At 41.4% G+C, this 26,897-nt stretch overlaps 2 protein-coding genes across 6 annotated transcripts in view; one reads left to right on the top strand and one right to left on the bottom strand.

Moving 5' to 3' along the window:
- The first annotated feature begins 78 nt into the window (after positions 1 to 78).
- Positions 79 to 25,114, top strand: coq8aa (coenzyme Q8A, genome duplicate a). 5 transcript variants are annotated; one of them, XR_009793874.1, is made up of 18 exons: positions 79 to 887; positions 2,573 to 2,644; positions 6,967 to 7,070; positions 8,205 to 8,290; positions 8,356 to 8,745; positions 9,518 to 9,584; positions 12,074 to 12,148; positions 12,520 to 12,648; positions 14,809 to 14,894; positions 15,026 to 15,166; positions 16,011 to 16,092; positions 16,172 to 16,265; positions 16,623 to 16,764; positions 16,833 to 16,940; positions 17,022 to 17,087; positions 17,170 to 17,256; positions 17,785 to 18,705; positions 24,980 to 25,114. XR_009793874.1 is itself a non-coding variant. In XM_061812921.1 (17 exons), the coding sequence occupies exons 3-17, from the start codon at positions 6,977 to 6,979 to the stop codon at positions 18,070 to 18,072; spliced, it is 1,935 nt and encodes a 644-aa protein (XP_061668905.1). In that variant the 5' UTR covers positions 79 to 887; positions 2,573 to 2,644; positions 6,967 to 6,976; the 3' UTR covers positions 18,073 to 18,938. The 5 variants fall into 5 exon arrangements, 4 of the variants coding, with proteins under 4 accessions (XP_061668905.1, XP_061668906.1, XP_061668907.1 ...); XM_061812921.1 differs by lacking the exon at positions 24,980 to 25,114 and having other exon boundaries at positions 17,785 to 18,938; XM_061812922.1 differs by lacking the exon at positions 24,980 to 25,114 and having other exon boundaries at positions 6,970 to 7,070; positions 17,785 to 18,938.
- The window catches only part of stum (stum, mechanosensory transduction mediator homolog), a 9,263-nt gene continuing 3,320 nt past the window's right edge, over positions 20,955 to 26,897 (bottom strand). Inside the window, exons 2-3 of the mRNA XM_061812929.1 lie at positions 24,997 to 25,179; positions 20,955 to 23,118 (exon numbers count right to left, since the gene is read on the bottom strand). Coding sequence (XP_061668913.1) covers positions 23,084 to 23,118; positions 24,997 to 25,179 — 218 coding nt within the window. The 3' untranslated portion in view covers positions 20,955 to 23,083. The remainder of the gene's footprint in view (positions 23,119 to 24,996; positions 25,180 to 26,897) is intronic.

Consider the following 26,897-nt stretch of genomic DNA (forward strand, 5'->3'; position numbering starts at 1 on the left):
TTTTTGGATGACTTTGAAGAGATCTTAAAAACAGCCATGCTACCTCCTAAACGTTTTCAACAAAATCTGATTGCTCACCCCAAAAAAATAAATAAAATGAATTATAACTAGTGGGATTTGGTGAACCTACACTCAGCTAAGATGGTAACTGCTGAATAGAGAACAAATAAAAAAAAATTAAATGAAACAGAATAAATCTGTCACACTTACGTCGCCTGCCCCCACCGAATTGCACTTTTTGGTTATTTCTTATAATTTTGTATTTTGGAGAAATAATGTTAGAAGGTCAAATACTTCTCACTTTCAATCTAATGGTTCAATAAAAATTACAAATAATGTAATCCACAATCATATGGATCTGACGGATTCCAACCCCAAATGTATGAAATATATTTGGTATACAAATTAAAAAACGATTACGTACTGTTTTGATAATAAGGCCATGTGGGGGGAAAAAAACTTGTCGAGCCACTTCCGTGTTTATTTGCGCGACGGACCAATGGGGGACCTCGCTGGGCCCTCCGCCTCGGGAACATCCAATGGCGCGCGAAAGGGGCGGGGTGACCTTGCCAAAGTGCCAGAAAAGTGGAAAACAGCGCCCCCTGCCCTCAAAAATCGGTCGAACCAGTTCACGCCGATTCGGACGTGATCGTCCGCCAGGGGCCCCCCCGAGGGGGCGTGCGTGTCCACGCGTGGGTCGGACGTGAACGTCAAGCGGGTTGCGGTAGAGTTCGGTAAATCAGGAGCTTTGACCTCATGGCGCAGAGACGCGAGGCGAAACCCACGCGGCCCGCAAACGCTCCCCAAAACACGAACGTTTCTCCTCCGTGTTCACAATTTTAAGAGTTAATCGTCGCCGGGAGTCGCAAGACGAAGGACGTTTGCTGGTGAGTGAGAGCAGATTAGCACGCATTATGGAACGTTTTTAATCCCCCGCGATTCCGACCGATGCAAAAAAAAAAATTGTGAACGTGTTTCTTGCAAACCACAAATTTGTCCGCACCGAAGTGACTTCGATCTGCGCTAGCGAGCTAACGTCAACAAACAACGTGGCGCAGCGAGTTTATACAGAGTGGAATTTAACCCCTTTAATCACTTTAAAGTGATTATTTATTTTTTTTTTTTAATTCATAAATGGGATTTGTGTGCGATGAGTGGCCTGGGTTGGCGAATGAAAGTGACGTCATATTTGTTTGCTGTCTGACTAAAACTTTTTGTCAATAAAGTTGTTTGCTCCTTATTATTATTTTTAAAAGGGAGCTCTCCAGAATCATTTCATTTTTTGCTACATATGTCGCAATAAATTTTAAAAAAGATTTATGTGCACTTAAAGTGACGTAATTTGTTTTGAAAAGCAGTCATTTTAGCTCGTGTCTTGTTAATAAAGTTGTAAAGTGTTTATTGCCTTTAAACCCCCAAAATGGCTGCAGATTAAACTTAAAGCCACATTTCACACTTTTCCTATGTATGTCATAATAATTTGCTGAGTATGATTTACACGCACTTAAATTGACGTCATGTTTATTTTGGATGTGGAACCTTTTCGTCCTGTTACATGTAGAATTCATATTGTTGCCCCCCCCCCAAAAAAAAAAAAAAAAACGCCATCGCACTAAGTTTCAGTATTGTTGTCAAATTCGGATAGAATTTTAAAATAGCAACATGTAAAGTTTCAAATTTTTACGGGGTCACAGCTTACAAGGTTCATGAATATGGTTAATTTGCAATAAGCGGCCATTTTAAAAATGGTCACACAGACTTTAAAGTGAACTCGACACATTTAATACTTTGAATTAACTACTTGCGCCTTACTAAGTTCGCAAATAGATTTTTATCTGCAATAAACAGAACACACACATCAATAAAACATCAATAAAAGTGTAATACAATCCCTATTGCCTTTTAAAATGGCAACACACACTTTAAAGTTATATACACTCTTTTGTGTCCTGTAACTTTGTTTTATGACCTATTTTAAAAAAAAAATCATAAGACCGGGATCCACTAGCAGCTGACGTGCTATTGTTTGATACATCTTATGATTTATTGTTGTTTTAACTGCACTGATATCTCCATTCTGCCTCAACAACAACCATGCAGTAAATTGTCTATAAACAATAATCCTATACAGTTATAGTTTATTACAATATACAGTACAGTCAACCGATTTTTTTTTTATTGTAAACGAGTTATTATTTTTTAAATAATTTAATTAAATGTAACTTTTTTTCAGTTTTTGCATCAGAAAACACGTAATAGTAATACTACGCATTGGTCTGAATTTTCATTGTTAGCCTAGCAACATTAGCTCAGCAATAAAGGAAACAAAACTGAAATGTAACAGGAAACATCCAAAGAGTGTGACTCGTTGGACAAGTTATCAAATTAATTTTCCTCATTGTATTGAATTAAAATGTCCTTAATTGTTCCACCCCCTCATAAAAAAACAACATTTTTGTTACATGATTTCAATGAAGTAAATTAGCACTGAATTGTACAAAAAGATACATTTTCTAAAGTGTAATTACTGTCATACGGACTATAATATTTGTGTCGACTGTGTACCTTTCAGGGGCGTGGCCTCGTGAGTGACATCAGCCGCCGCAGTCAGCTCGGCCCGTTCAACCCGTGTGAGCGTCTGGACGTGAGTCGTGGCTTTCAGCAGCTCCATTTTTGAGCGTTTTATTAATCGGAACACAAAAGAAACTGCACAGTCCTCCTTTCGTGGCCTCCCCCCGCTAGCTGCACGTGCACTTTTATCATTTATCAGAAAACTATGTTTGCGAAGTGAGCTGGGATAGGCGCCGGCGCACCCTTGTGAGGATAAGCGGCGTGGAAAATTTGTTGTTTACTACAGTTTGGATTGAGCCATCCCTTCATTTAGGACGTGACGAACACTTCCCGGCCAATACGTCCGCACGTGTGGACGGTTCTATTTTTATTGCCGTGACCCAACTATGTATACGTGTGTGAAGGGTTCGCGGCACCGAAGAGTCCAGACCAGAGAGCAGCTGAGGCTCGCCTATGTTTTTGTTACATACACGCACACGAACTGGATTCACTGTACTATTTTGTGTGTTTATGACGGGAAGTTGGTCGAAGTTTTGCAACTGTAGTTCCTCATTGGGGCGGTGTTTTTTTTTTTTTTTTAAATTTCTTCTTCTTCTTCTTCTTTGTTGGGGAGTGAAATTGTGTTGGTGGGCGAATTTTCTAAAACGGTAGCGAAGGTGAATCGCACTTCTCAATTCTAGGGGGAGCCGTGGAGCAAAATCTCAGCACTAATCAGCGACTTTTGGGTATGTTTACGTGACCTTGAGTCACATGGTGTAGTGGTACACATGCCCGACTTTGGTGTGGGGACCGTGGGATCGATTCCCGCTCAGTGATGGTGTCGATATTCGCCCTGCGACTGACTGGCGACCGGTTCAGAGTGGAGTCCGCCTTTTGCCCGAAGTTAGCTGGGATAGGCTCCGGCTTTCCTGCAACCCTTGTGAGGATAAGTGGCTTGGACAATAACATGACATGACACACAGATGACCTTGAAGTAAAAACTAAAATAATGAGTGCAGCATTGTACAGTATTATTTCATCTATATGAACAACTAGTTGGATAATTTGACGCCGTGAAAAGTAAGCTACTGTAAATTCCAGCTTACAACCGCGACTTTTTTCACACGTTTTCAACCCTGCGGCAAATTTGTGCATTTTTTCTAACAGCCGCAAGGGGGCGCTTGAGCGGAAAAGATAAGAGTGAGACTGGTGTAATATATGTGCAGAGGAAGTGACTTTTACCGGTATATTTATTTTATTTTTTTTAACCAACCCTATTAGCCCTGCTGCGCTAGCGTTAGCACCGTGCTAGCATGTTGTTGCTGTTCTACTGCTAGGTCTCAGTGACTTTTGCCGATATATATATTTTTTAACCGGCCCTGTTAGCGCCGAGCTAGCATTAGAGTCATGCTAGCGTGTTGTTGCTGTGTTACTGCCGCCTCTCAGTGATTTAGGTATGTTTTTTTTTTTTTTTTTACCAGCTCTGTTAGTGCTGTGCTACTGTGTAGTTGCCGCAACATTTTTTTTTTTTTTTTACTGGTATGTTCTTTTTCTTACCAGCCCTGTTCATGCTACCATGTTGTTGCTTTGTTAAGTTAAGCTAAGGTATTAAAACTTTGTAAACTCTTTCTTTGTAAATAACTCGTGCTTCATTGTGAGTTTCAATGTGGGCACGTGCGGCTTTTACACGGGTGCGGCTTATGTATGTACCAATTGGTATTTCCTTTACAAATGTGCTGGGTGAGGCTTCGAATCAGGTGCGCTCTGTAGGCCGGAAATTACAGCACTGTACTTCCTGGTTAGCCTACTCGACGGACCAATGAGAAGCCACTTTTTTTTTAGACGGCCTCCAATGGGAGATGAGAGAGGGTGGCTACTTTTGATTGGCCTTTGACACACATGGCGATGTTACAAATGTAAACAATGAAGAGTTGCAGTGCCGCTTTGTTGTTTCGATCACGAGGCGGTAGCGCATGCGGGCGCTTAAGTGACCCCCCCCTCGTCCTTCATTTTGACAGACCGCCGTTGCATTTAGCGTGTAGCGTGAAATTACGCTGCCGTGACAACAAAACAAGGGCATCGTGCCGGAATCTGGGCCGTCATACATCAGACCCGCGAAGGTCTCCCGCCCAGAAGAACTTTCGTCAACAGGGGCGGGTTGGTGAGCGGGGGTTTGCGGTCAGGGTCCTGATTGAAAATCATTCGTCGGTGGGTCGGTGGGTCGGCGGGGGTGGATGGCTTCGTTCGCCTGAAAGTTATTTGCCCACAGGCAGGCTGAAGGACTTTTAAAACACCGGGGCTTCCTAAAACCTAGACCACAATGCTCGGCTCCTTGTTAAAATCTTCCCATTTGTCCCCCCCACAATTCGACGCTCGTGGCCACAGCGACAGCGTGTTTTCTAACTTGTTGCTTTGCAATCTTTTGCTGTTGCGCAATAACAAGTTGGTACCAGTACCGTACATTTAAAAAAATTGTGCGCGTGTGTGTGTGTCTCTGAGTCCACATTTATGTCTCTGCATGAGTGTCTGTTGTTTGTGTTTCTGTGTGTGGGTGTGTATGTCTCAGCGTATGTGTGTGTGTTTTCTGTGTCCCCACAAGTGTGTGCTTGTTTTCATGTGCACTTATGTCTTTGCACGTGTGTGTGTGTTGTGTGTGTGCACATGTATGTGAGTGTGTATACTTGAGAATCTCGGCAAGAGCCATGTTTCAGCATGTTGTCACACCTGTAACAAACACACACACACACGGTGTGGCAAAAGGAATGTAGGTGGCGCCGGTGGTTTAGGTGTGTCCAAAAGACATCATAACGTCTCCATCGGTCCAGCATTTCCAGCTGAATATAAATAAACAGTTGAAACATATTTCCTAGTAATAATAATAACAACAATAATTTAAAAAAAAATCACACATTAAATACTATAAAGTAGGCTGGAACAGATTATTGTCATTTCCATTGATTTCAATGGGAAAAGATGATTTTGAGAGTCAAGTGTTTTGAGTTTTGTATCTCAAGGGGGTTGCGACAGAAAGGGCATCCGGGATTAAAAACTGTGCCAAACAAATATGACCGTTGATCTGAGATATTACGCTGTGGGTGACCCCTAACTCGACAAGCCGAAAGAACCTTACTTTTTAGTAGTATCATCGAGAATTTGTCGCATACCTTACCTGGAGATTTTTATTTGTTCATCATTAAGTCTGTTGATGAAAGCAACTGTATTTACCAGAATCTGCAAACTTAAATCGAGACTTTTGTCACGTAGAGGCTTGAAGTTAGGTAGTCCTCACATTGAAGACATGGAAGAAAAAGAAATACAAAAATATCCCTGCCTTTATTTTTTTTATTCACACAAGAACAATAAAAAGTGCATTTGAGAATGAGGCTAGGTTGTCCTATTTTATGCTTATTTATTAAATTGATTTTTAGTTGTCACTGCCACATCCATATTTCCCCTATAAAATCAGTATTTCCTTAGAAAAACATATCCATGGGCGCAACTTCTGGAGGTCAATGATTTTAGTGAAGTCATTAATTGTGTGGTTAGAGCACTGGTTTGGTAAACCAGGGGTTGTGGGTTCCTATCCCACTGGGGCCTCCACTCCCTGAGAAGGGTTGCGTCAGGAAGGGCATCCGGCGTAAAAATTGTGCCAAACATATGTGCGTTCATCTGAGATGACACGCTGTGGCGACCCCGAAAGGGACAAGCCGAACGAAGAAGGAAAGGAAATACAATAAAGTAGGCTGGAACAGATTAACGTAATTTCCATTCATTTCAATGGGAAAAGATGATTTTGAGAGTCAAGTGTTTTGAGTTTTGTATCTCAAGGCACAATTGTATTTTTATCGAGTAGGCCCTGCGACTTTGAAATCGGGTCGGGTCAGTGTGCAACGTGCCATTGTTAATATAGTTTAAGATTCCCAGGCCAAAGCTACAGATTCCAAAGGCCCTGGGCAGATTGATGTTGCAAAAATAAAAACACCCACATACCCGTACTGGTAGCGGTGTTGCCAAGAGAGACGCCACAAAATGAAGACCATAGACTGCTGAGGGTGGATTAAATACACTTTCAAGTACCAAATATTGCCCGTCAGTACTTCTGTTGTTGTGGGTAACGGAGAAGTCCCTGACCGCTGAGCGCTGCTATTTAGAACATCGCAGGGGGGGGAACCGTGAGCTATGTTTAGAAGTCCATTCGCGATCGGCACAACAATGTGGCCGTCCGACTTTCAACAGCATTCCTTCCGCCTCTTGTCCGATGTGTGAGTTTACCGTCGGGGAGTATTTTAAGCAGTGAAGTGGTAACCCGGTGAGGCAGAAGCTAGAGAGCACAAATACGTTTGCTGTTGTTTCTTCCTCTGAACGTCTCCTTTTAATCCAAACTCTGTGTTTTTTTTTTTTTTTTTTTTAATGTAGCAGGTGCGTCATGGCGGGCGACATGATGATGCTGATGCGAGGCTTGGCTAAGCTGAGCAAGGCCGTGGTAGAGACCCACGGCAGCGGCCTACGCGGCGGGACGGGTGAGTGGACCCTTTTGACGCAATATGGAGTAACAGGGTGCTGCTTTAGTTGTTGTGTCAAAGTTGCTAAGTTTTCTTCCCAAATGTATCCCAAAAGGTGGTCCTTTGAACATTCTTTTGTGACAGGACCCATGACAATAGCTTAGCTTTTTGTGCTAGTAACGCTACGTAAGCGAAATGTCGTCCAAAACGGATGTCAGTGTAGTTGCTAACAGCGCTAAAGTTAGCATTTCATTGTTGGAACAGCTATTTGTACTAGTAACGCTGCGTAAGTGAAATGTCATCCAAAATGTATCTCAGTGTAGTTGCTAACAGTGCTAACATTAGCATTTCATTGTTGGAATAGCTTTTTGTGATCGTAAGGCTACGTAAGTGAAATGTCATCCAAAATGTATCTCAGTGTAGTTGCTAACAGTGCTAACATTAGCTTTTCCTTGTTGGAATATCTTTTTGTGCTAACAATGCTACATAAGTGAAATGTCATCCAAAATGGATCTCAATGTAGTTGCTAGCAGCGCTAACATCAGCATTTCATTGTTGGAATATCTTTTGTGCTAATAACGCTACATAAGTGAAGCGTCATCCAAAATGGATCTCAATGTGGTTTCTAACAGCGCTAACATTAGCATTTCATTGTTGGTGAACAGTAGCCGACGTTTTCGATTCAACAAAATGCGTGCGATGGGACCGCTGATGGTTGTAAAATTAGCCTTAATTGTTGCTGAAAACGCTACATCAGCCAAAAGATAATGTTGCCTTACTCGCTAATAGCATTTAATAAGAGAATGCCAATCAATGTGCACAATTTAGTACACATTTGACAGGAATGCCAACGATAGGATCGTGAGTAACGTTACATACTGTAAGCCAAAGTTTTGTTGAAATCGGTGTTTAAAAAAAATGCTTTCAGATTTTATTCATGATCAAAAACGTTGTCAATTGATTTCTTGAAAAGCATTTTTCCGTGAAATGCGTTCATACTTTTTTGAGTATATTTGGATTGAGACCACTTCTAATGGTTACCTTACGTAAAGGTGACCTCTTGAGTTGCATTTAAAAATGACGATTAGTACTTGCTGCTTACATTTAATTTAGCAATGGCCTGAAAGAAATGTAAATATTTTGTGTTTATAGGAGGCCTTCCCGGCGTCAGCGCCGCTGTCCAGAACTTCCAATCGGCCGCCGAGCAAGGCATCGCCATGGTGGTGACGAAAGCACAGGTAAGAGCTTTTTCTCATACTCGAAAAATGAAGTCTTTCAGCGAGTCGGAATTTTTCCCAAAAAGGAGCTGAGTCAGCAACAGGGCTCCCCCGAGTCCGAGTTTCCTCAAGACGAGTTTTCCACGTCCGAGTTCAGAGAGTACGACGACTTTGTGGCCAATCACCAGGGGAGCGCCAACGTAGACGCGGGCGCGTCCAATCGGAGCGCGGCGGGCGGGACGAAGAACTCGCCGTTCGCCGGCTACAAGGACCCTTCGCGGGAGTTCAGCAGCAGGCGGTACCACACCGACGCCCGCCGCCAGCGCCCGATGACGGGCGGAGGCGTGCGGTTCGAGGCCTGCGCCTGGCGCGGCTACCACCAGGAGCCGTCGTCGTCTGTGGGCGGGCTGACGGCCGAAGACCTGGAGAAGGCCCGGCAGAGCAAGAGGCCCGAAGTCAAGCCGCACAAACAGATGGTGACGTTGGTTTATTGCTATGCTTGTTAGTATTAGTGTTAGTAGAACTGTTGTAGTAATTGTTTAGTTTATTTAGTGTGTGTAGTTTTCTGTTTTTGTCATTTATTATTCGGCATGTTTTATCGTTTATTTACTATTTATTTGGTTTTATTTTTCATTTTACCAATTTTTTTTTTGCTTAATTTTACCATTTTGTTTTATATTAGTAATTATTCTTTAGTTTGTCTTTGTTTATTTTTTAACATTTTGTATTCTTATTTTCAATATTAGTAGTTATTTTAAATTTATTTACTATTTTGTATTTTATTTAATTACCTTGTATTGTTTTTCTTAAAAATTTGATATTTCTTTATCATAAATTTTTTTAATGATTTAGTATTCCCCATTATTTCTTATTTTAATACTTTATTATTAGTAATTTTAATATAAAATAATATAAAAAATATATAATATAATGTTAATATTCTTCTTCTTTTCCTTTCGGCTTGTCCCGTTCGGGGTCGCCGCATCGTGTCATCTTTTGAATGTTAATATTGTTAATTATAATTATTATATTTTATTTATTTATTATTCTAGCTGTTGTGTTAACTTTTTAATTATGTTTTTTAGTATTTATAAATTTGCATTTAGTTTTGATTTATTTTTCTATTATTCCTCTGTTTAGTATATTTTATAGTTTGTGTCATTTAACGCTTAAGCCCCTTTCTTTATGATTGTCATTATTTGAATATGTCTAATATTTATTTATTTATTATATTATTATTATTTTCAGCTGAGCGAGAGAGCCCGCGAGAGAAAAGTGCCCGTGACGCGCCTGAGCAGACTCGCCAACTTCGGAGGTAATGCCGCTCGTATCCAAAAATGACCAATAAGCAGACCGGCAAATGCTGGCGTAACCTGTTGCTGCGACGACAGGAACCACTAGCGTTAGCTTAGCTTTAATTGGACCAAGTTAGCTTTAATTCTTTAGTTTCAGGCCTGGTTTAAAATCGGGGGTTAGGATTTGAAAGTACGCTTTCACGCTGCGGTTATGATTTCAAATGAAGTCCTTTCGCTCAATACTAAGAGTTTGTGTTCGTATTATCATTATTACCGTAATTCCCTGCCTACAGAGCGCACCTGGTTACAAGCCTCACCCAGTACATTTGTAAACTAAATAATATTTGGTACGTACACTGGCCGCAGGCGTGTAAAAGCCGCACCTGCCCACATTGAAACCGAAATTGAAATACGAGATATTTACAAAGAAATACGGTAGCGGCGCTGCACTAATGCTAACGCTAATGCTAACGCTAGCACCACTGTGCTAACAGGGCTGGTTTAAAAAAAAAAAAAAAAACATACTGGTAAAAATCACTGAGACACGGCAGTAACACGCTAGCGCAGCGCTAACAGGGCCGGTAAAAGTAATTTCCTCGGCACATATATTCCGCCGGTCGCATTTTTACCTCTTCCGCTCGCGTGCCCCCTTGCGACCGTTAAAAAAAAATGCACAAATTAGCCACATCGCCGGGTTGAAAGCGTGTGAAAAATGTCGCGGCTTATAGGCCAGAAATTATGGTATTGGTACGTACAGTAATATCAAGGCTCAGCTAATTTAGAACCACTCCCGTGCTGTGTCAGGCTCCGAGCTGGAAAAAAACGCGGAGCTTGCACTGCGCATGGATTTCATATCTGATGAATGACTTTCCGTGTAACAGAATACGGACGGGCGTTTGCACAATAGTCTCGAGACGTGAGCGCCTTCCTGGAACGTGTCGTCGGGTGGAAAAGTCGCGCGCGAGAGAGAGATAACAACGCGCACTTAACTGCAGAACGCACGAGTCAAGACCGGAGGCCACGGCGGAGCCAAATTTAGCCAGGACAAAACACGAGCGAGGCTTTTGACCGCTCTGCAAGGACAAAATCATGGAAGTATTTTGTACACAGTCGTCCTTATTCGACTCTGACATATTCCTCTTTATGCAGTTTTATGACGATGTTGTGGCAGTTGAAGTAAACCGCACAGTACAGCGGGCACATTGTGGCGCATTAGTTGCGTTTGCGAGGAAATGTGTGCTGACACGGCGTCCCCGTCAGCTCTTCTTCTTCTTTTCTTTTTCTTCTCTTTCTTCCTCCTCCTCCCGCCGTTGTTGCCTTGCAGATTTGCTCGCCGATGATGTAACCGCGCCGTTATGTAACCCAGAGCGCAACCTTGGATGAGTTGTACGGCCCCCCCAAAGTTTTCCGTCGCTGTTAACCCTTTCGGCCCAAGGTTATCACGGCTCGCTGCGGCGAATAATGCGACACTGACAACAATGACAAACTCATAAGAAATTAAATTAAAAAAATTTAAATGAAAAAAGGCCAACAGTATTTAAACTGCTTGTCGTGTTTAATAAATGCAATCGTAAATCGGTGTCATACGAGGCTAATCCCATTTAAACTCGAGATTATTTTGTGTTGAGGAAAAAAAATATTTAATATATATTTTTAAAGATTGAATTTAAAAAATTTCAAGTTAAAAATCACAATTGACGGCTGAAAACGGTTAGGAGAAAATGAAATTGATTTAATTTTACCGTACACCTTGATTGAAGTAAATGTAGTAGTTTGGAAAATGTCATATGTGTATGCTGTTATTAATATCTTAATTTTCTTCTTTCAAAATGTGTACCGTAATTCCCGGCCTAAAGAGAGCACCTGGTTGCAAGCCTCACCGAGTACATTTGTAAAGTAAATACCATTTGGTACATGCATACGCAGCAGCCGTTTAAAAGCCCCAAGTGCCCACGGAAAGACAGGACACAGAAAGTTTAACGCTAGCTCTAACGCAAGTGCAGCGCTAATGCTAACACCACGCTAGCGCTACCGCTAACAAGGCCGGTTAAAATAAAAGTTACCGGTAAATATCACTGAGACACGCCAGTAACACAGCAGCAACACGCTAGCACAGCGCTGACAGGGCCGGTAAAAGTCACTTCCTCGGCACATGTATTCCACCGGTCTCAATTTGACCTTTTCCGCTGGAGTGCCCCCTTGCGGCCGTTAGAAAAGACGCACAAATTGGCTGCATCGCCGCATAAACCGCAGGGTTGAAAGCGTGTGAAAAAAGTCGCGGCTTGCAGGCCGGAAATTACAGTATTTACACTTTTGTGAAATCTTAGTTTTGCAACTTTGGTTATTTGTAGTTGTATTGTGCATTTTATTGCTGTTTTAGTTGTATTTCAGTTGTTGACTGCTATTTATGTATTTTGTGTAAATTGATGATGGCAACACTTTCGTACTGTACGTGTCAGCACGTGTAACTCGACGCCGCCGTGAGCCGGTCAACATGTTTTTCCACCAGGTCTGGCGGTCGGCTTGGGTATCGGCGCCTTGGCGGAGGTCGCCAAGAAGACCATCAGACATAACGACGCGACAGGTAACACACACAACGTGCACGATTTTTTTCACTTTTAATTTCAGACGGAAACGAAAGCTATGAAAGTTTGTTTATGTCTATGTAGCGGCAGAACGAGCCGCGGCTGTTCTTGTTTGAAAAACAGGCCGGCAGGCCGGCAGGCGCATGCAGCTACTACACGCTCCAAATAAACAAGACGCTCCCTCCCGTTCGCTTAATCGCACGTACGCTCACACCCGTTTGTTTGTAATCCAGTCAGGCCGCTCGTGTTAAACCCACCGTGACGCTACTCACCCGCAATGACCCGCTAACGCGTAAATAAACATGGCAGCTGAGGTGGGGGGGGCGGAGTTTCAAATCTTTCTTTCCCTTTTTTCCTTGTTTTTGCGCAGGAGAAAATAAAAAGGCCGTGCTGGACTCGAGTCCCTTCTTGTCGGAGGCCAACGCCGAACGCATCGTGAGGACTTTGTGCAAAGTGCGAGGGGCTGCGCTCAAGCTGGGCCAGATGCTCAGTATTCAAGGTCAACGCGCAAAACACAAACACCGGGAAAATAACGACAGATGATTTACTTCCACCAAGGAAATAATGCATTCTTGTTTGTTAAAATAGGCTTATCGCTTCAAATGAGGATTTCAAGACGTGTTTTGGGTAGATTTTAAGTTGGAGAAGTTGATTTTCAAGTGAGGCTTTCAAGCTAGGGTTAAGATGTCAAAATACCGTAATTCCCGGTGACCTGGTTTTAAGCCTCACCCAGTACATTTGTAAAGGAAATACCATTTGGTACATGCATAGGCCGCAGCTGTGTAAAAGCCGCAAGTGCCCACATTGGAACCAGCATTGAAACACGAGATATTTACAAAGAAAGAGGGAACGCAAAGAGTTTCACGCTAGCCCCGCCGCGCTAACGATAATGCTAGCACCACCGCATGGGCTAACGCTACCGCCGCCGCGCTAACATGGCCGGTTAAAAAATAAAAACATCCCGGTAAAATTCACTGACATACGGCAGTAACACGCTAGCGCAGCGCTTACGGGGCCGGACCGGTAAAAGTCACTTCCTCGGCACATATATTCCACCGGTCTCACTCTCACCTTTTCCGCTCGAGTCCTCCCTTGCGGCCGTGAGAAAAAAAATGTACAAATAACCCACAGGGTTGAAAGCGTGTGAAAAAAGTCGCCCACGTGGAGTTCTCATGTTCTCCCCCTGGCGGGTGGGCACTCTGGTTTCCTCCCACATCCCAGAAACGTGCAACATTGATTGGACACTCTAAATTGCCCCTAGGTGTGATTGTGAGCGCGGCTGTGCGTCTCGATGTGCCCTGCGTCCAGTTCCCGTTGACAGCTGGGATAGGCTCCAGCACTCCCGTGACCCTCGTGAGGATAAGCGGCAAAGAAAATGGATGGGATAGATGTACGAAGGTCAAATGCAAGCGGGTCCAAATGTATGTGTGTATGTCCTGAGTCGTGCTGTATAGTTCTGCCTGTGTAGTGTCGCGTTACACAACAGGTGGAGGTCGGCCGCGCAGGCCGTAAACACGCCGTCACCAGGATCCAGTTGCGCCGTCATTATTTTGTATTCACGCCGCTTGAAAACGGTCGACCGCAAACATGGAAACGCGCTAAAAGTTTATCCGGCGGAGAGGGAGACGTTCGATCGGGTGCGCGTCCGCCTGTCGCCACTCGACACAAATGCGCTCGAGTTCCGATGTAAGCGCACAAAGACAAGGCGACTCATTCAAATGTCATCAGAAATACAACGCAGAAAGGGCGTGAGTCTATTTTGAAAGTGACAATATGCGCCGCTGACCTACTTTTTGCTCTTGAAGGCAACACCTGCCATCTTATCCTTATGGGGTTGTTGTTGTGCTAACCTTGGAACATGATGACAATAAAACGGGACGCTCCACTTTTATGATGTCACTTACAAGCGGAACACCAGCCGCAATTATTTAGCTGATGTTGTTGTTATTTTCGTTTATAGTCATGTTTTGTGTTCCTTTTTTATTTTTTCCAAACACAATATTCATTTGTATTAAAAAAAAAAATTTCACATTTCATTTCTACATTCATGGATTTGACTATGTACTCTTTCCATTAGATTTTGTCTTGATTTACATATTTTTTTTGGAGTTGACTTGTTTTTAGTTCTTGCACAGTGCTGTGTTAAATTTTTATTTTGGTATTATATATTTTTGATTAATTAATATCAAATTTTTATAGTATATCAGATTCATCTTCATGCAAGCCTTACAGTACAGTTAGATTTATTTACATTTATGTTTCTACAATACATTTTATTTTGATATTAGCTTCTCGTCTTACGTATTTTAAGACTTTAGTTGCATATTTATGGAATTTTTGAAATTATTTATATACTTCCGTGATTAATTTGACTGTAGATTTATTTGTATTTTGTTTTATTTCATGTTTGATATATATATGCAGTATTTTTAAATAATTAGTGGTGCTGGATGGATGGATGGATTTTATTTATTTATTTTTGCATCATAAATTTGATTGAAACAGCTTGGTGAGTTCATGCATGTTTTCGGGATTTTCTATTTATCGCTCGAAGGCCTCACTTCACAAGGACCGTGACGTGCCGCCATGTTAGGAATGAATGCCCGTTGACTTCGATTTTATGCTAAAAATGTCTTGCACTTATTTGGTGTCATTTTAGACGACGCGTTCATCAATCCGCAGCTGGCCAAGATATTCGAGCGCGTGCGGCAGAGCGCCGACTTCATGCCCATCAAGCAGATGACGGTAACCTCGCCTTCCGATCGCGCGGGCGGTCGCGGCCGCCCTCAACGCTATCAGACGCGCCCGACGTCCGTTTCCCGCGGCCTCGAGCCGTCCGGGCGGCCGTGTCCGACCGTGCGTCTGCTTGCGTCCAGAAAGCGCTCAACAGCGACCTGGGCCCCAACTGGAGAGACAAGCTGGAGTCCTTCGAGGAGCGGCCCTTCGCCGCCGCCTCCATCGGGCAGGTCCACTTGGCCAGGCTCAAGGACGGCAGGGAGGTGGCCATGAAAATCCAGGTCTGGAAACCGTCGTTCGTTTTGGAAAAAATACTTTTTGGAAGCCAAATTGTCCCCCCGCAAATCACTTGATCAGGAGCCCTCTATGGAGAGTACAAATATTTCATTTGGTATCAATAAAACTAGAAAGAGAAGAAAAATGTTTATTGCGGGCCTTTATTTACAATGCATTCTTGCTATAAATAATAACATAAATCACAGTAAGGAAGTGTCTCTGGTGTGTTTGTAACATTTATCATCAGCAAGCATTGTTTCAACAAAAATTAATCTTAACACTTTTTTTTGTGCGGCATTTGCCTATTTTTCCTAATTTTTTTATCGGTGTGTATGTATATGTGCATATATACATACGTCTATATATATATATATATATTTACACGTGTACAGATTATCTATCTATCTATCTATCTATCTATCTATCTATCTATCTATCTATCTATCTATCTATCTATCTATCTATCTATCTAATCTATATATATACACACACACATATATGTATACACACACACACGTACCCAAACATAGACATACATACACACGGATAAAAATCTAGGAAAAGTAGGTAACCATCACACACAAAAAAAGTGTTACATTAATTTTTGTTATATATATATATATATACCCACACACAAGTAGGTAACCGTCACACACAACAAAAGTGTTACATTAATTTTTGTATTTATGCACACGCACGCGTGTTAATAGCCGGTAAGATGTTTATTAGCGGCGAGGGTGTGGCTTATGATAAAATTGTTACTGTTGATCTTTTCTTGTCTGTTTTTACTGTTCCTTTGATCAGCTGTGGTAAATATGTAATTTTTCTGAACCTTGTCCCGCTCGTTAGTATCCCGGTGTGGCCCAAAGCATCAACAGCGACGTCAACAATTTGATGACCGTGCTGAGCATGAGCAACGCGCTGCCCGAAGGTACGCACGCGAGCGCGGACATTCGGGCACACACTTTTGTTGACGTACGTTTTGCATCGCGCGCGGTTGTGTGCTGCAGGTCTGTTTCCCGAGCACCTGATAGACGTGATGAGGAGAGAGCTGGCGCTGGAGTGCGACTACGTCAGAGAGGCTCAGTGTGCCAAGAAGTTTCGGTCAGCTTCTTACATATTTTCAAATTCTTTGGAATCATTTTGAGAAGAAGCAAAAAAAGTTTACCATAGGGGAAATGCCCATTCCATCTAGGATAGGTGAATACGCAAAAATACAGTAAAACCTCAGTTCTCAGCCACAATCCGTTCCAGAACTGATTTGTTCGAAATCCAAATCGATATCTCCCATTACAGTGAATGGAAAAAGAAATTATGTGTTCCAATCCATAAAAATAGGCCTTTTAAAGCATTTTTTTTTAGCTTTTCCTGATAATAAACTGCATAGTAGAAATACATGTGTAGTTTTGAGGTCTGTAAATAGCATGAAAAATGATATAATAATGTTTGTTTGTGACCCAGGGAGCTTCTGAAGGATCACCCGTTCTTCTACGTCCCGGAGGTGATCGAGGAGCTGAGCAGCCGCCACGTTCTCACCACGGAGCTGGTCCCCGGCTTCCCCCTGGACCAGGCCGAGGGCCTCCCGCAGGAGCTCAAGAACACGGTAGGAAAGAAGAAGGAGCTGCTGCTGCCGCCGCTTTTTCGGGTGGATCATTGAGTTTGATTTTTCAGATCTGCGAGAACATCCTGAAGCTCTGTCTCAGAGAGCTGTTTGAGTTCCGCTTCATGCAGACGGACCCAAACTGGTCCAACTTCCTGTACGATCCACAGACGCACAAGGTGAGTTTATTCAAAAAAACTAAACAAATAAAACACACTTTTGCGTATCCGAAATGAAGATGTCTCCGTCTGTGTCTCCAGGTGGCGCTACTGGACTTTGGCGCCACCAGAGGATTCGACCAAAGTTTCACAGACGTCTATATCGAAGTAAGTCGGATGTGTGAGCAATTACCGTCATCATCATCATTGTTAACGCCATCACTGATGACATCATAAAATGCGTTGGCAGGTGATCCGCTCGGCCGCTGAGGGCGACAGAGAAGGAGTTCTGAAGAAATCCATTGAGATGAAGTTTCTTACCGGTTATGAGTCCAAGGTAAACACACAAATATGTACTGTACTTTGTCTTAGTTTTTTTTTTGTAATATATTTTTTTGTTTTCAAAAAAATATTTGCTAGATAAACCAATTTTAAACATGGAAAAAGTCTTTTTTTTTTTCATTGGAATTTACATCACGTTTTAAAATTGTATTCTTTTTTTTTATTTTGCAACAAATCCATTAAAAGCCAAATCAAGCACACGCAAGCATATTTAAAAAAAAACAAAAAACAATTAGCTACAAGAAAATTTAATTGTCATTGAAAATACATCACATTGAATTTTTATTGTATTATTCTGAATTTATTCTTGTCTTTTTGTTTTCGCAAAATTTAGTTATCTTTTTTATCTTTCCAAATATAATTTTTACTTTAATTCTAAACCTAATTTTAAATTCAGATGATATGGCGTGAGGCCGGCAGGGCGAGAAATTAGTTAGTCAAGCGTACCAGGTTTTTGTTCTGCTTACTTGGTCACTTTTTATCGTCAATATTTTTTAGCTATTTTGTCCGTGTCTCCGCACAGGCTATGGAGAACGCGCACGTGGACGCGGTGATGATCCTCGGCGAGGCCTTTGCGTCGCCGGACACCTTTGACTTCGGCGCGCAGTCGACCACGGAGCGCATCCACAACCTGATCCCGGTGATGCTGCGCCACCGCCTGACGCCGCCGCCCGAGGAGACGTACTCGCTGCACCGCAAGATGGGCGGCTCGTTCCTCATCTGCTCGCGTCTGGACGCCAAGCTGCGCTGCAAGGACATGTTCCAGGAGACCTACCGGGGCTACTGGGAGGGCCGCACGCCGCCTGTTTGACGCACCAGTCAATAGAATGATTGGGAGGAAAAAAAATCGACTCGTAATGTCTGAATGCGCACGAGGGTTGTTTTGGAGGCCAAAGCTATGGACGAAAAGTACTCAAATGACTGTTTAACACGGTTGGTGTCTTTTTTTTTTTTTTTTTTTACCTTTACCAGGCGATCAGGGTCAAAGGGGCTCATCTGGATGATTATAAAGATGATGATGATGATGATGTAGTCAGTCAGTTGCCGTGGACCAGGACCATACAGTCGTGAGCAAAAGTTCGGTTTTCACAAAGTTTTTTTCCGCTTCAGTGTTGTTAGATTTTTTTGTTAGACGTTGCTATGATACGCTGAAGTATAATTACAAGGATATCACATGTCAAAGGCTTTTATTGACATGAAACGTATGCAAAGAGTCAATATTTGCAGTGTTGACCCTTCTTTTTCCAAGTCCGCTGCAATTCGCCCTGGCATGCTGTTAATTAATTAGCAATTTGTGTCATTGTCAAAACTTTTGGCCACGCCTATAAGTGTCTTCTTCGAGGCCCTCCTTGTTTCTGCTTTCAGATTAAGACCATCGTAGGAAGAAAATAAATAAAAAGAGGAGTACATTGAAGACTGGAATAATTTACATTCACGTAGTTGGGTAAACCTAATTTTTGTCCTTGCTTCCGTTGATTGCATTTTAGTTTATTTGGGAGACTTTTGTTTTTGCCGGTCAGTTTTTACGAAGCTCAGGGTGATTTTACTGCGTTACCGTTAACAATAAATGAGCAGTATCTTTTGCGTCTGCTTGATTGTTGTAAGCTTTTTTTTTTTTTTTTTTGGTCCATATATGTGGATTACACTTGATTAAAATAAAAATGTGCTTGCTGTGAGGCTGATTTTTGTTCATTTGCAAATAGGTAGTAAGAAAAAATACACGCGCTCGTGTGTTGTGGTGGAATCGGTCACATGACTCGTTCGAAAAGAAAAACGTCGCTCAAATTATGCGTCACAATTGGTAATGTGCGACACCTGGGGAAACTAATACTGTACTGCATGCCCACGGGAGGCCAACAATGGATAAAGAAACGGAAAGTTTTTGTTTAATTGTTAAAACAAACGTCGCTCCTGTCGTGTGTGAAGTTGAAGATGACGTCTCAAGCAGCCCCGATGACAGCCGAATTTTAAGGACAAAAAAACCCACCACATTAACCAGGTAAAACAAATATTTCCATTGCCCATTATTTTCCAAATACAGAAGTTAACTACCTACGCTGCACGTGATTTAATTTTAAAAGACCTAAAATGTTTAGGTTTGCTCTTTTAAGTGGGTAAATCAGCTGTAACTTGGTAAATACGATGACTTAAATAAACTGCATTATGTGAAATTCTCAAGAAGGTATTTTTAATTACGTGAATATTTTTGTGTTCTCCATAGCAGTTAACTGAATTATACATACAAGTACAAAGCAACGATATATGCAGTTTTATAATTTAGTTGAGCTTTGTAAGAGTCATAAAGTATGTTCAAGTTGTCTTCATTTAGTTGTGTGGGCCACTTCCGGTATTGGTTATTTGAGGCACCTGTTCAATTTGCAGCCAGCAGCTCACTAGTTTGAACCCCTCAAAAAAATTGACATTAAAAAATAAATTGCATTTCTGTCGTATGCCTGATTGCGTTCAATGAATACCAAACATTTGTCCTGTGCTTGGCTGTCATCATAATCGCGATCAAAAGCAATTCAATTAAATCTCCACTAAAATAAATCTGACAATCAAGTTGTGCTGTAATGCATTGTTTTCCCCAGCAAGCAGCAGTGTTGTCCTTTTAAAACAGAACCCTTGTCGACCTCTTGGGACTTTTCAGTATGAAGTTTAGTAAATCGTGATCATAACGTTTACATAAACAATGGATTGTCTTATTTAAAACATCAGCAGGTTTCGAAGAGAAGCGTATTTGGGTTACGGTCAGTGACTCTTATTTACCTAACCTCCAAATATAAATTTGGAAACTATAAAAAGATTCATTGCGGTGGTTTTGGAGGTCATGTCAATCTGTTTTTTGTTATTTCCTTATTTTCTTTTTCTTTTTTTTCCGAGGCGGTGAAGATGGTGGGAACGCATTTTCAGCGACTTGACGAGTTCCTGCGTATGTTTTGACATTTGAGGGCTCAACGGTCCGATGTTTACTTTTGTGCTTAATGCAGCAAACTCATGACAAGCTCCTTATTTGGTCCGAGAGGAAAGTCAGGCCAACAAAGTCGAACCGTCCTGCAGCAGGACCACCTTGTTGCCTCCTCCTCTCTGTCGTCTGCTCTTTTTCTTAGCCCCGCACTGTTTGCTACAGACTTGATAAACGAGAGAACCGAATGACTTTTATGTTTAGCATTTGCATTTTGTATTTGTTTTCTTCACTTTTTTTAATTTGTTTTTTCTTGGTTTTTTTTTTATGTATTTTTTTACCCCTATTTGATTTACAGTAGTTTTATTTTTCAAATTTGTTTTTTTAAACATAAAAAATGTTACTTGTACCTTTTTTTTTTTTTTTTTTTTTTAACTTACATTTAAACATTTATTTGTCCTTTTTTTAACGTATTTTGGTTATGGAATTTATTTTTGCTACTCGATCAGAATAATTATTTTTTCATTTTTTCCACTTGTCTTCATTAATTTTATGTATTTTTAGGAAATAGGTAATTCACATATTTTTGATGTGATATATTTAGTAATTTACTAATTCTACTTTATTTAGTTAAAGGTTTTCCTAATTTATTTCATCCCCAAAAATACAATGGCTTTAGATAAATATAATGATAGAAAATTATGGTGGCGTCTTTATATATCAAAAGTTATATTTCTAGGACATTTTTGTGGCCATAACTTCATGCCACATGATTATTTAGATTCCATATTTGGAAAAACAAAACAAAGCACTGGAAAGCAGGAAACAGGAGAAAGTTTTTCCCCTCCTTTTGAAGCATCTTGGAATCTGTACTTTATTTTTCATTTATCAGTAAAAAGACAGGATAATAATTGAGACAAGCAATGATTTTGTTGTAATACGAAGAGTTATTCATTTATGAACTCAGCTACACTGCTATCAAACTTTACTTTGTTTATTTACAGTAAAAAAAAAAGAAAAAAAAGCAGCTGAAAATGCATGCAAGAAGACTGGGATATTTTCAACAGCACCACATTTGAGTTTTCCGTGGTAGTTTTTTCAAAATTCATCTTTGTTCCTTTGTCTGCTGGATACGTGACATTTCGCCACCATACCTGTACGCCTTTCTAACGTTTTGATGTTTTTATTTTTGTCTTGTTTTGTTTGAGTGTGTGAAACTTTTGCTGCGCCACGCCGTGCCCACACGCAATGGCAAATTCTCAAATTCTTCACAACTTGGTGTCGACCATCTGTGAAGTATTTTGTAGCGGTCGGACCAAATCTATATTACAGTAGTTTGGCTCTTTGGAAATGGACAAAATGACCCTAAAATGGACACTTAGTCATACTGGAAGATCTCTTCCATCTTTTGCGAAGGTCTTTTTTTTTCTTTTTTTTTTTTTTCCTCATCTGGGTCTGATGGAAATGTATGGCAAAATTAATTTTGCTAAGGGAAACTGGCTTTGGGGGCTAAATTTCTAACAAAAAAAAGGGTCCAAAATGGCAGCTTTTAACAAAAATGTCTGACTTCCTGTCATTTCAGACGTCCCCCCCCCCCTTCCCCCATGGGTTTTATTTAATGTTACGAAGAGAAACCAGCTATCATAAACAGTATTACAAAAATGTGTAAAATACAAATTAACGCCCCCACCGCTCATTTTCGGTTAAGTCTTTTGTCACAGAAATTGGCTAAATCTAATGCGGAAGCTACGAAAGTAAAACAAATGAAATTCACAAATGTAAACGTTCGATACGGAAGAATCCCTCGTCTTTCTTGATGAATTCTTTTCATTATTTCGAATTAGTGAGTGTCAAATCACCTGTTATGTGATTTCTCTTGAATGTTTTGAAAATTGATTCACTACAAATAGTGTATCTTTGTTCATGCATTTATGCCAGCAGTGGAACAGTTTCACTCCCCACCATTAGGTGGCAGAAGGTGGAACTATTACCCATGTATCCACCTGTTGCGGTTCATAAAACAGAAAAAAAATGTGTATATATATATATATTCCATTAAACAGGTCAGATTCCACACAAATGAAGTAAATTTTGTGATTAAATAGTGATGTCATCATTATTTCACAATACAGTGTTGGCTTCAGACACGCGTTTAATACATTTCATGACCGATGCCATTAATCCGTTAGGACCTCGTCCAAAAACCCAACAAGTGGAAAGAGAACTTTATAATGTACATTTTGTAGTCATTCACACGATTAAATACAAAGTCAAAAATGAAACTGTTAGTGCATTAGTCCTTCATTGGCGTGACTTGGCCACTGGGGGCAGTATAATACAGTCATGCAAAAAATACAATTGTCATTTTTTTTGGTTTGGCAGTTGAAGCCTTTTTTTTTTTTTCAATTTTTTTTTTTATTGATTCACAGTCTCACCTGCTGCTTGTTGAGTATCTCATATTCTTGCTCAAGTAAGAGCAAAAAAATTAGCCAAACAATCTTTTTTTTTTTTGCACCTCAAAAAATTTTGGGTCGCTTATCCCTCACGGCATCACCGCTTACACGTTTTGTCAAATTTTGAGTGGTGCCCCATGAGATTTTTAGAATGTAAAATATGTGCCGTGGCGCAATAATTACTGACATAAAGAGGTGGGGGTAACATTGATTAAATATTAATGCAAGTACACCTGTGTTTCTTCGTAAGGACCTCTTCGTGTTTAGCCTCATAGCTAACATGTCGCGGCTAGCTCACCAGCTGGCTAACGTCGTTCCCGTCGTTTGTTTGACTCCAGTGTCGTAGCCCGGTGTGACCTTTCTCTGCGTATTCTGTTAAAAGAGAAACGGTATCCGCTGTCTTGTCGGGGAGGGGCTGTGAAAAAGTTGCGCCCTGAGCCCCCCCCAAAACCCCTCGAACCCTCTCAGACGTCTTGAGGGACGCCCTGATCTCTGTAGCCTGAATGTGGATGGGGAAAAAAAGAGCAGAGTTTTCTAGCTTTGTATGTATTTTTATGTATTATGTATTTATTTTTTTTTTAAATTTCTATTTCAGACTATTTTGCATTATGTTCATTTACACTTAATCTACACATTATGGATGTAAATAATGTAATCTACTTAAAATGGATGTAAATGTTTTAAGCTCTGCGTGCTCTGAATAAAAATATTTCAGCACTGATGCGTGGGTCCGAACTGCCCTGTCGGGTCATAGCGCCACCTGTTGCTTTGGCATGCACATAACAACCCAAGAATTACAGTAGGCTGTGGAATTTGGTTTTAGCTGTGATTTGTGTGTCACAAATTCCCTTGGGAAGTGTGTGTGAGGGAATGGAAATATTTGTGGGAAGGGGGGAGGGGGGGAAAAAAGTAACCTACCGTCAGAAACTTCAGGAAGAAGACGTGGGAGAGAGAAAAAGAGATGGTTAGTGCTCGAACGTCACCACCATGACATGCTGAAACATCTCACACACACGTACAACCACTCGCCGCATTTGTTGGATCACGCCTGGGGGAGGGGGGGGGGGATGAGGGGGACCTGGCTGAAAAAGCAATGTGGACGGCGTGAGAGCGAAAAAGATGCGGGAGAAACGGCAGGCGGAGGAGGGGAAGGATGCTCATTAGATGGCCGGGCGGAGGCAGATGAAGATGAGAATAGATTGATCATCGGCGAGGGGGGTGGGGTGGGGGGGGGCATCAACTTATTCCGAGAGAGCGCAAACAAAAAAGTGGGAAGATGTCGAGCGCAGCAGCGTGCATGGGAACCCGCCGGCTCCTCTACGTCAATATTCAACGAGTGCCACTTGCTACACGCGAGCAGGAAAAGCAAAACAAAAACTCGACACTTACCACCCGTCATAGCAAATTAGGGCTGTCACTCGCCAATCTTTTTAGAATCATTTCTCCTGACTGTTGATCAAATAATACTCCACCTCCCCACTACTACTACTACTACAAAAAGCATTTTTTTTCAACTACTAATATGCATTCTACTCTGATTTATAGGGGATGGGCTTCTTTCCTTAAAACGGCACATGTTGGTGCAAAGACTTTTAAACGGCAAAATGCTAAATGGTTAGCAGTCGCAAATCGCATAACATAACATTTCGGTCTAACGCTAGCTAGCATTCAGCTCACTCATACTTACCGTAATTTCCGGCCTACAAGCCGCGACTTTTTTCACACGCTTTCATCCCTGCGGTTTATGCGGCTAGTTTGTGCATTTTTTTCCTAACGGCCTCAAGGGGGCACTCGATCGGTGGAATGTATGTGCCGAGGAAGTGACTTTTTACCGGCCCTGTTAATATTGCGCTAGCGTTAGCCTTGTGGTTGTGTGTTGCTGCTGTGTTACTGGTGTGTCTCAGTGATTGACATTTATCGCTAAGTTTTATTTTAACCCGCCTTGCTAGCATTAGCGCCGTGCTAGCGCTAAACTCTTTCTGTGTACCGCCTTTCTTTGTAAATATCTCATGTTTCAATGTGGACACTTGCGGCTTTTACACAGCTGCGGCGTGTCTATGTACCAAATAGTATTTCCTTTACAAATGTACTCGGTGAGGCTTGTATGCAGGTGCGCTCTGTAGGCCGGGAATTACAGTATATGTACATTACACATCTACCAGTGTCGGAAAATTAAGATGCAAACTTGGTCTGCAATAAATGTTTGTATGAAATAGGTGTTAATTTGAGCCGTGTATGTTTTAGTGCGATATGAAAAGGAGAAATTCAAATGACTTTGCCAGAAGATATCTGCTGTGAATGGCAAATGTTTGTATAGTGACTGAAAAGGAACAAAAGTGCGTTTCATTTCATCTTTTCAGCTGTGCAAATGACTGACTTGCGAGGATGACCATGTCCATGCCCCAGAAGATGCTCATGATCCAGCCCACCATGATGACGGCCGTCGCCGCCTGGATGAGCGCCGCCGCCACGTTGAGCCAGAACACGCAGCAGACGCCGCGCTCGGCCGTCAGCTCGCTCCGGGCGCCGCACAGCACCGTGAAGGCCGAGATGAAGGTACCTGCGACACACGCGCAAACGGCCGTCATCCTCACTTGTTTGCCGTCGCTCATCATATTTGCGGAGATGAAATGCGCAAAAGTCTAGAGCCAAATATCAGATTAGTTGTTAAGCGTGCTGGCTGGGAAAGAAATAGTCGCCACGCAAGACTTAAACAACTTTGTCTGCAAGTTGTTTACATGCGCCAATACCTGTCGCTGTGTAACAGATTCCCCCTCCTTGGTATTAATGACAAAATTGTAAAAGTGTGGCTCATTCAGAGTTTTGGAAAGGTGACAGAAACAAAAAGTGCCAGCATGATGAATGCGTGGTGGGCGATTGTGGCTGTTTTTCTTCTCATGCTGGTCAAAGCAAACAGTTGGAGCAGGTGGGACGTGTGTGTTAGCGTAGCGACACACAGCAAATGTGCACATTACGCCCTCTCAACTTTACAAATAATTGAATTGTTTTTACAACCTGCTAGTTAATATGCAACAATAATAATAAAAAAAAAAAGGCAGGCGGCATACGGTCTGGTGTGTCGTCACAATAGAGGGCGGGCAACCCCTTATTGCACTCGAGTCACGTCAGCAAAATTTCCAAGATATTTGAAAGGACAAATTGTTAGATATGTTCTTGAAAGACTTAAGTGACGCGTTTATGGAAGTAAATTAGTCCCGCTGGGATTTGAATTTGAAATGTAAAGTGATCACATTTTCAATAAGTTAACAATTCAACCGGCTACGAATCCCCGTCCGTGCCACCAGGCAGGGTTACTTCGGGTCAGAACTGAACAGCCAGCCAATCCAGTTCCGCTTTCTTAATATGTGACGTCACGTGACTAAGAAAGAAAACCCCCTCATTATTATTATTATTATTACCCTTAATAGAAACAAAGTTTACAAGGCTGGCAGCCGAGTCGCTACAGATACGGCAATGCACTCCCAACATAGTCTACTCTACTACTAAAGCATACATTTTAAGCAAAAAATTAAAACATTTCTTAAATGATTTTTATTGTATAAAGTATTTAAAATATACACTTATTTCTACTATGCTGTTAATTATCAAAGGCTAAAAAAACACTTTAAAAAAAATCTATTTTTAAGGCTTGGAACGCATTATTTCAATTTTCATTCATTGTAATGGAAAAACGCGCTTCGGTTTTCGAACGTTTCGGTTTTCAACTGGCCTTCTGGAATGGATTGTGTTGGAGAACCGGGGCACCACTGTACTTGGTTGCAGTCCTTTGCTAATGGATTTATCCCTGCATCCTTTGTCAGGTTAAGTCAGCTAATATTAATATAATATATTTTTATAAACTATACATGTATTTCTACTAAGCAGTTTATAATCAGGAAAAGCAAAAAAAAAAAAAAAAAAAACTTTAAAAAGGCAAATTTTTTTAGGCTTGGAACGCATTATTTCTTTTTTCATTGATTGTAATGGGAAATATCGATTTTGATTTTCGAACAAATCACTTCTCGAACCTTCTGGAACGTTTTGTGGTCGAGAACCGAGGTTTTACTGTAGTATCCATTTTTTTTTCTTCACACAATGTAATTTAAAAAAAGTGACGTTATTTTTAAGGTCGTGTTCCTCTTGTGAATGAAACGCAATAATTAGAAATGCGAGATTGAGTCGTGCATTTGGGAATATGAACACCAGCGTGAGCTCCACAATTATAGCTCGTAGCAATAAGAAAAAAAAAAAAAAGAATACAATTGCAATAATAACGTT

Source organism: Syngnathoides biaculeatus, chromosome 23 (assembly GCF_019802595.1).
Source record: "Syngnathoides biaculeatus isolate LvHL_M chromosome 23, ASM1980259v1, whole genome shotgun sequence".
Taxonomy (NCBI): Eukaryota; Metazoa; Chordata; class Actinopteri; order Syngnathiformes; family Syngnathidae; genus Syngnathoides; species Syngnathoides biaculeatus.

Coding starts and splice junctions, on each gene's coding strand:
- coq8aa (XM_061812921.1), top strand. CDS start 6,977: ATGGCGGGCGACATGATGATGCTGATGCGAGGCTTGGCTAAGCTGAGC. Junction 9,585..12,073: donor CAGACTCGCCAACTTCGGAG/GTAATGCCGCTC, acceptor TTTTTCCACCAG/GTCTGGCGGTCGGCTTGGGT. Junction 16,266..16,622: donor CAGTGTGCCAAGAAGTTTCG/GTCAGCTTCTTA, acceptor TTTGTGACCCAG/GGAGCTTCTGAAGGATCACC.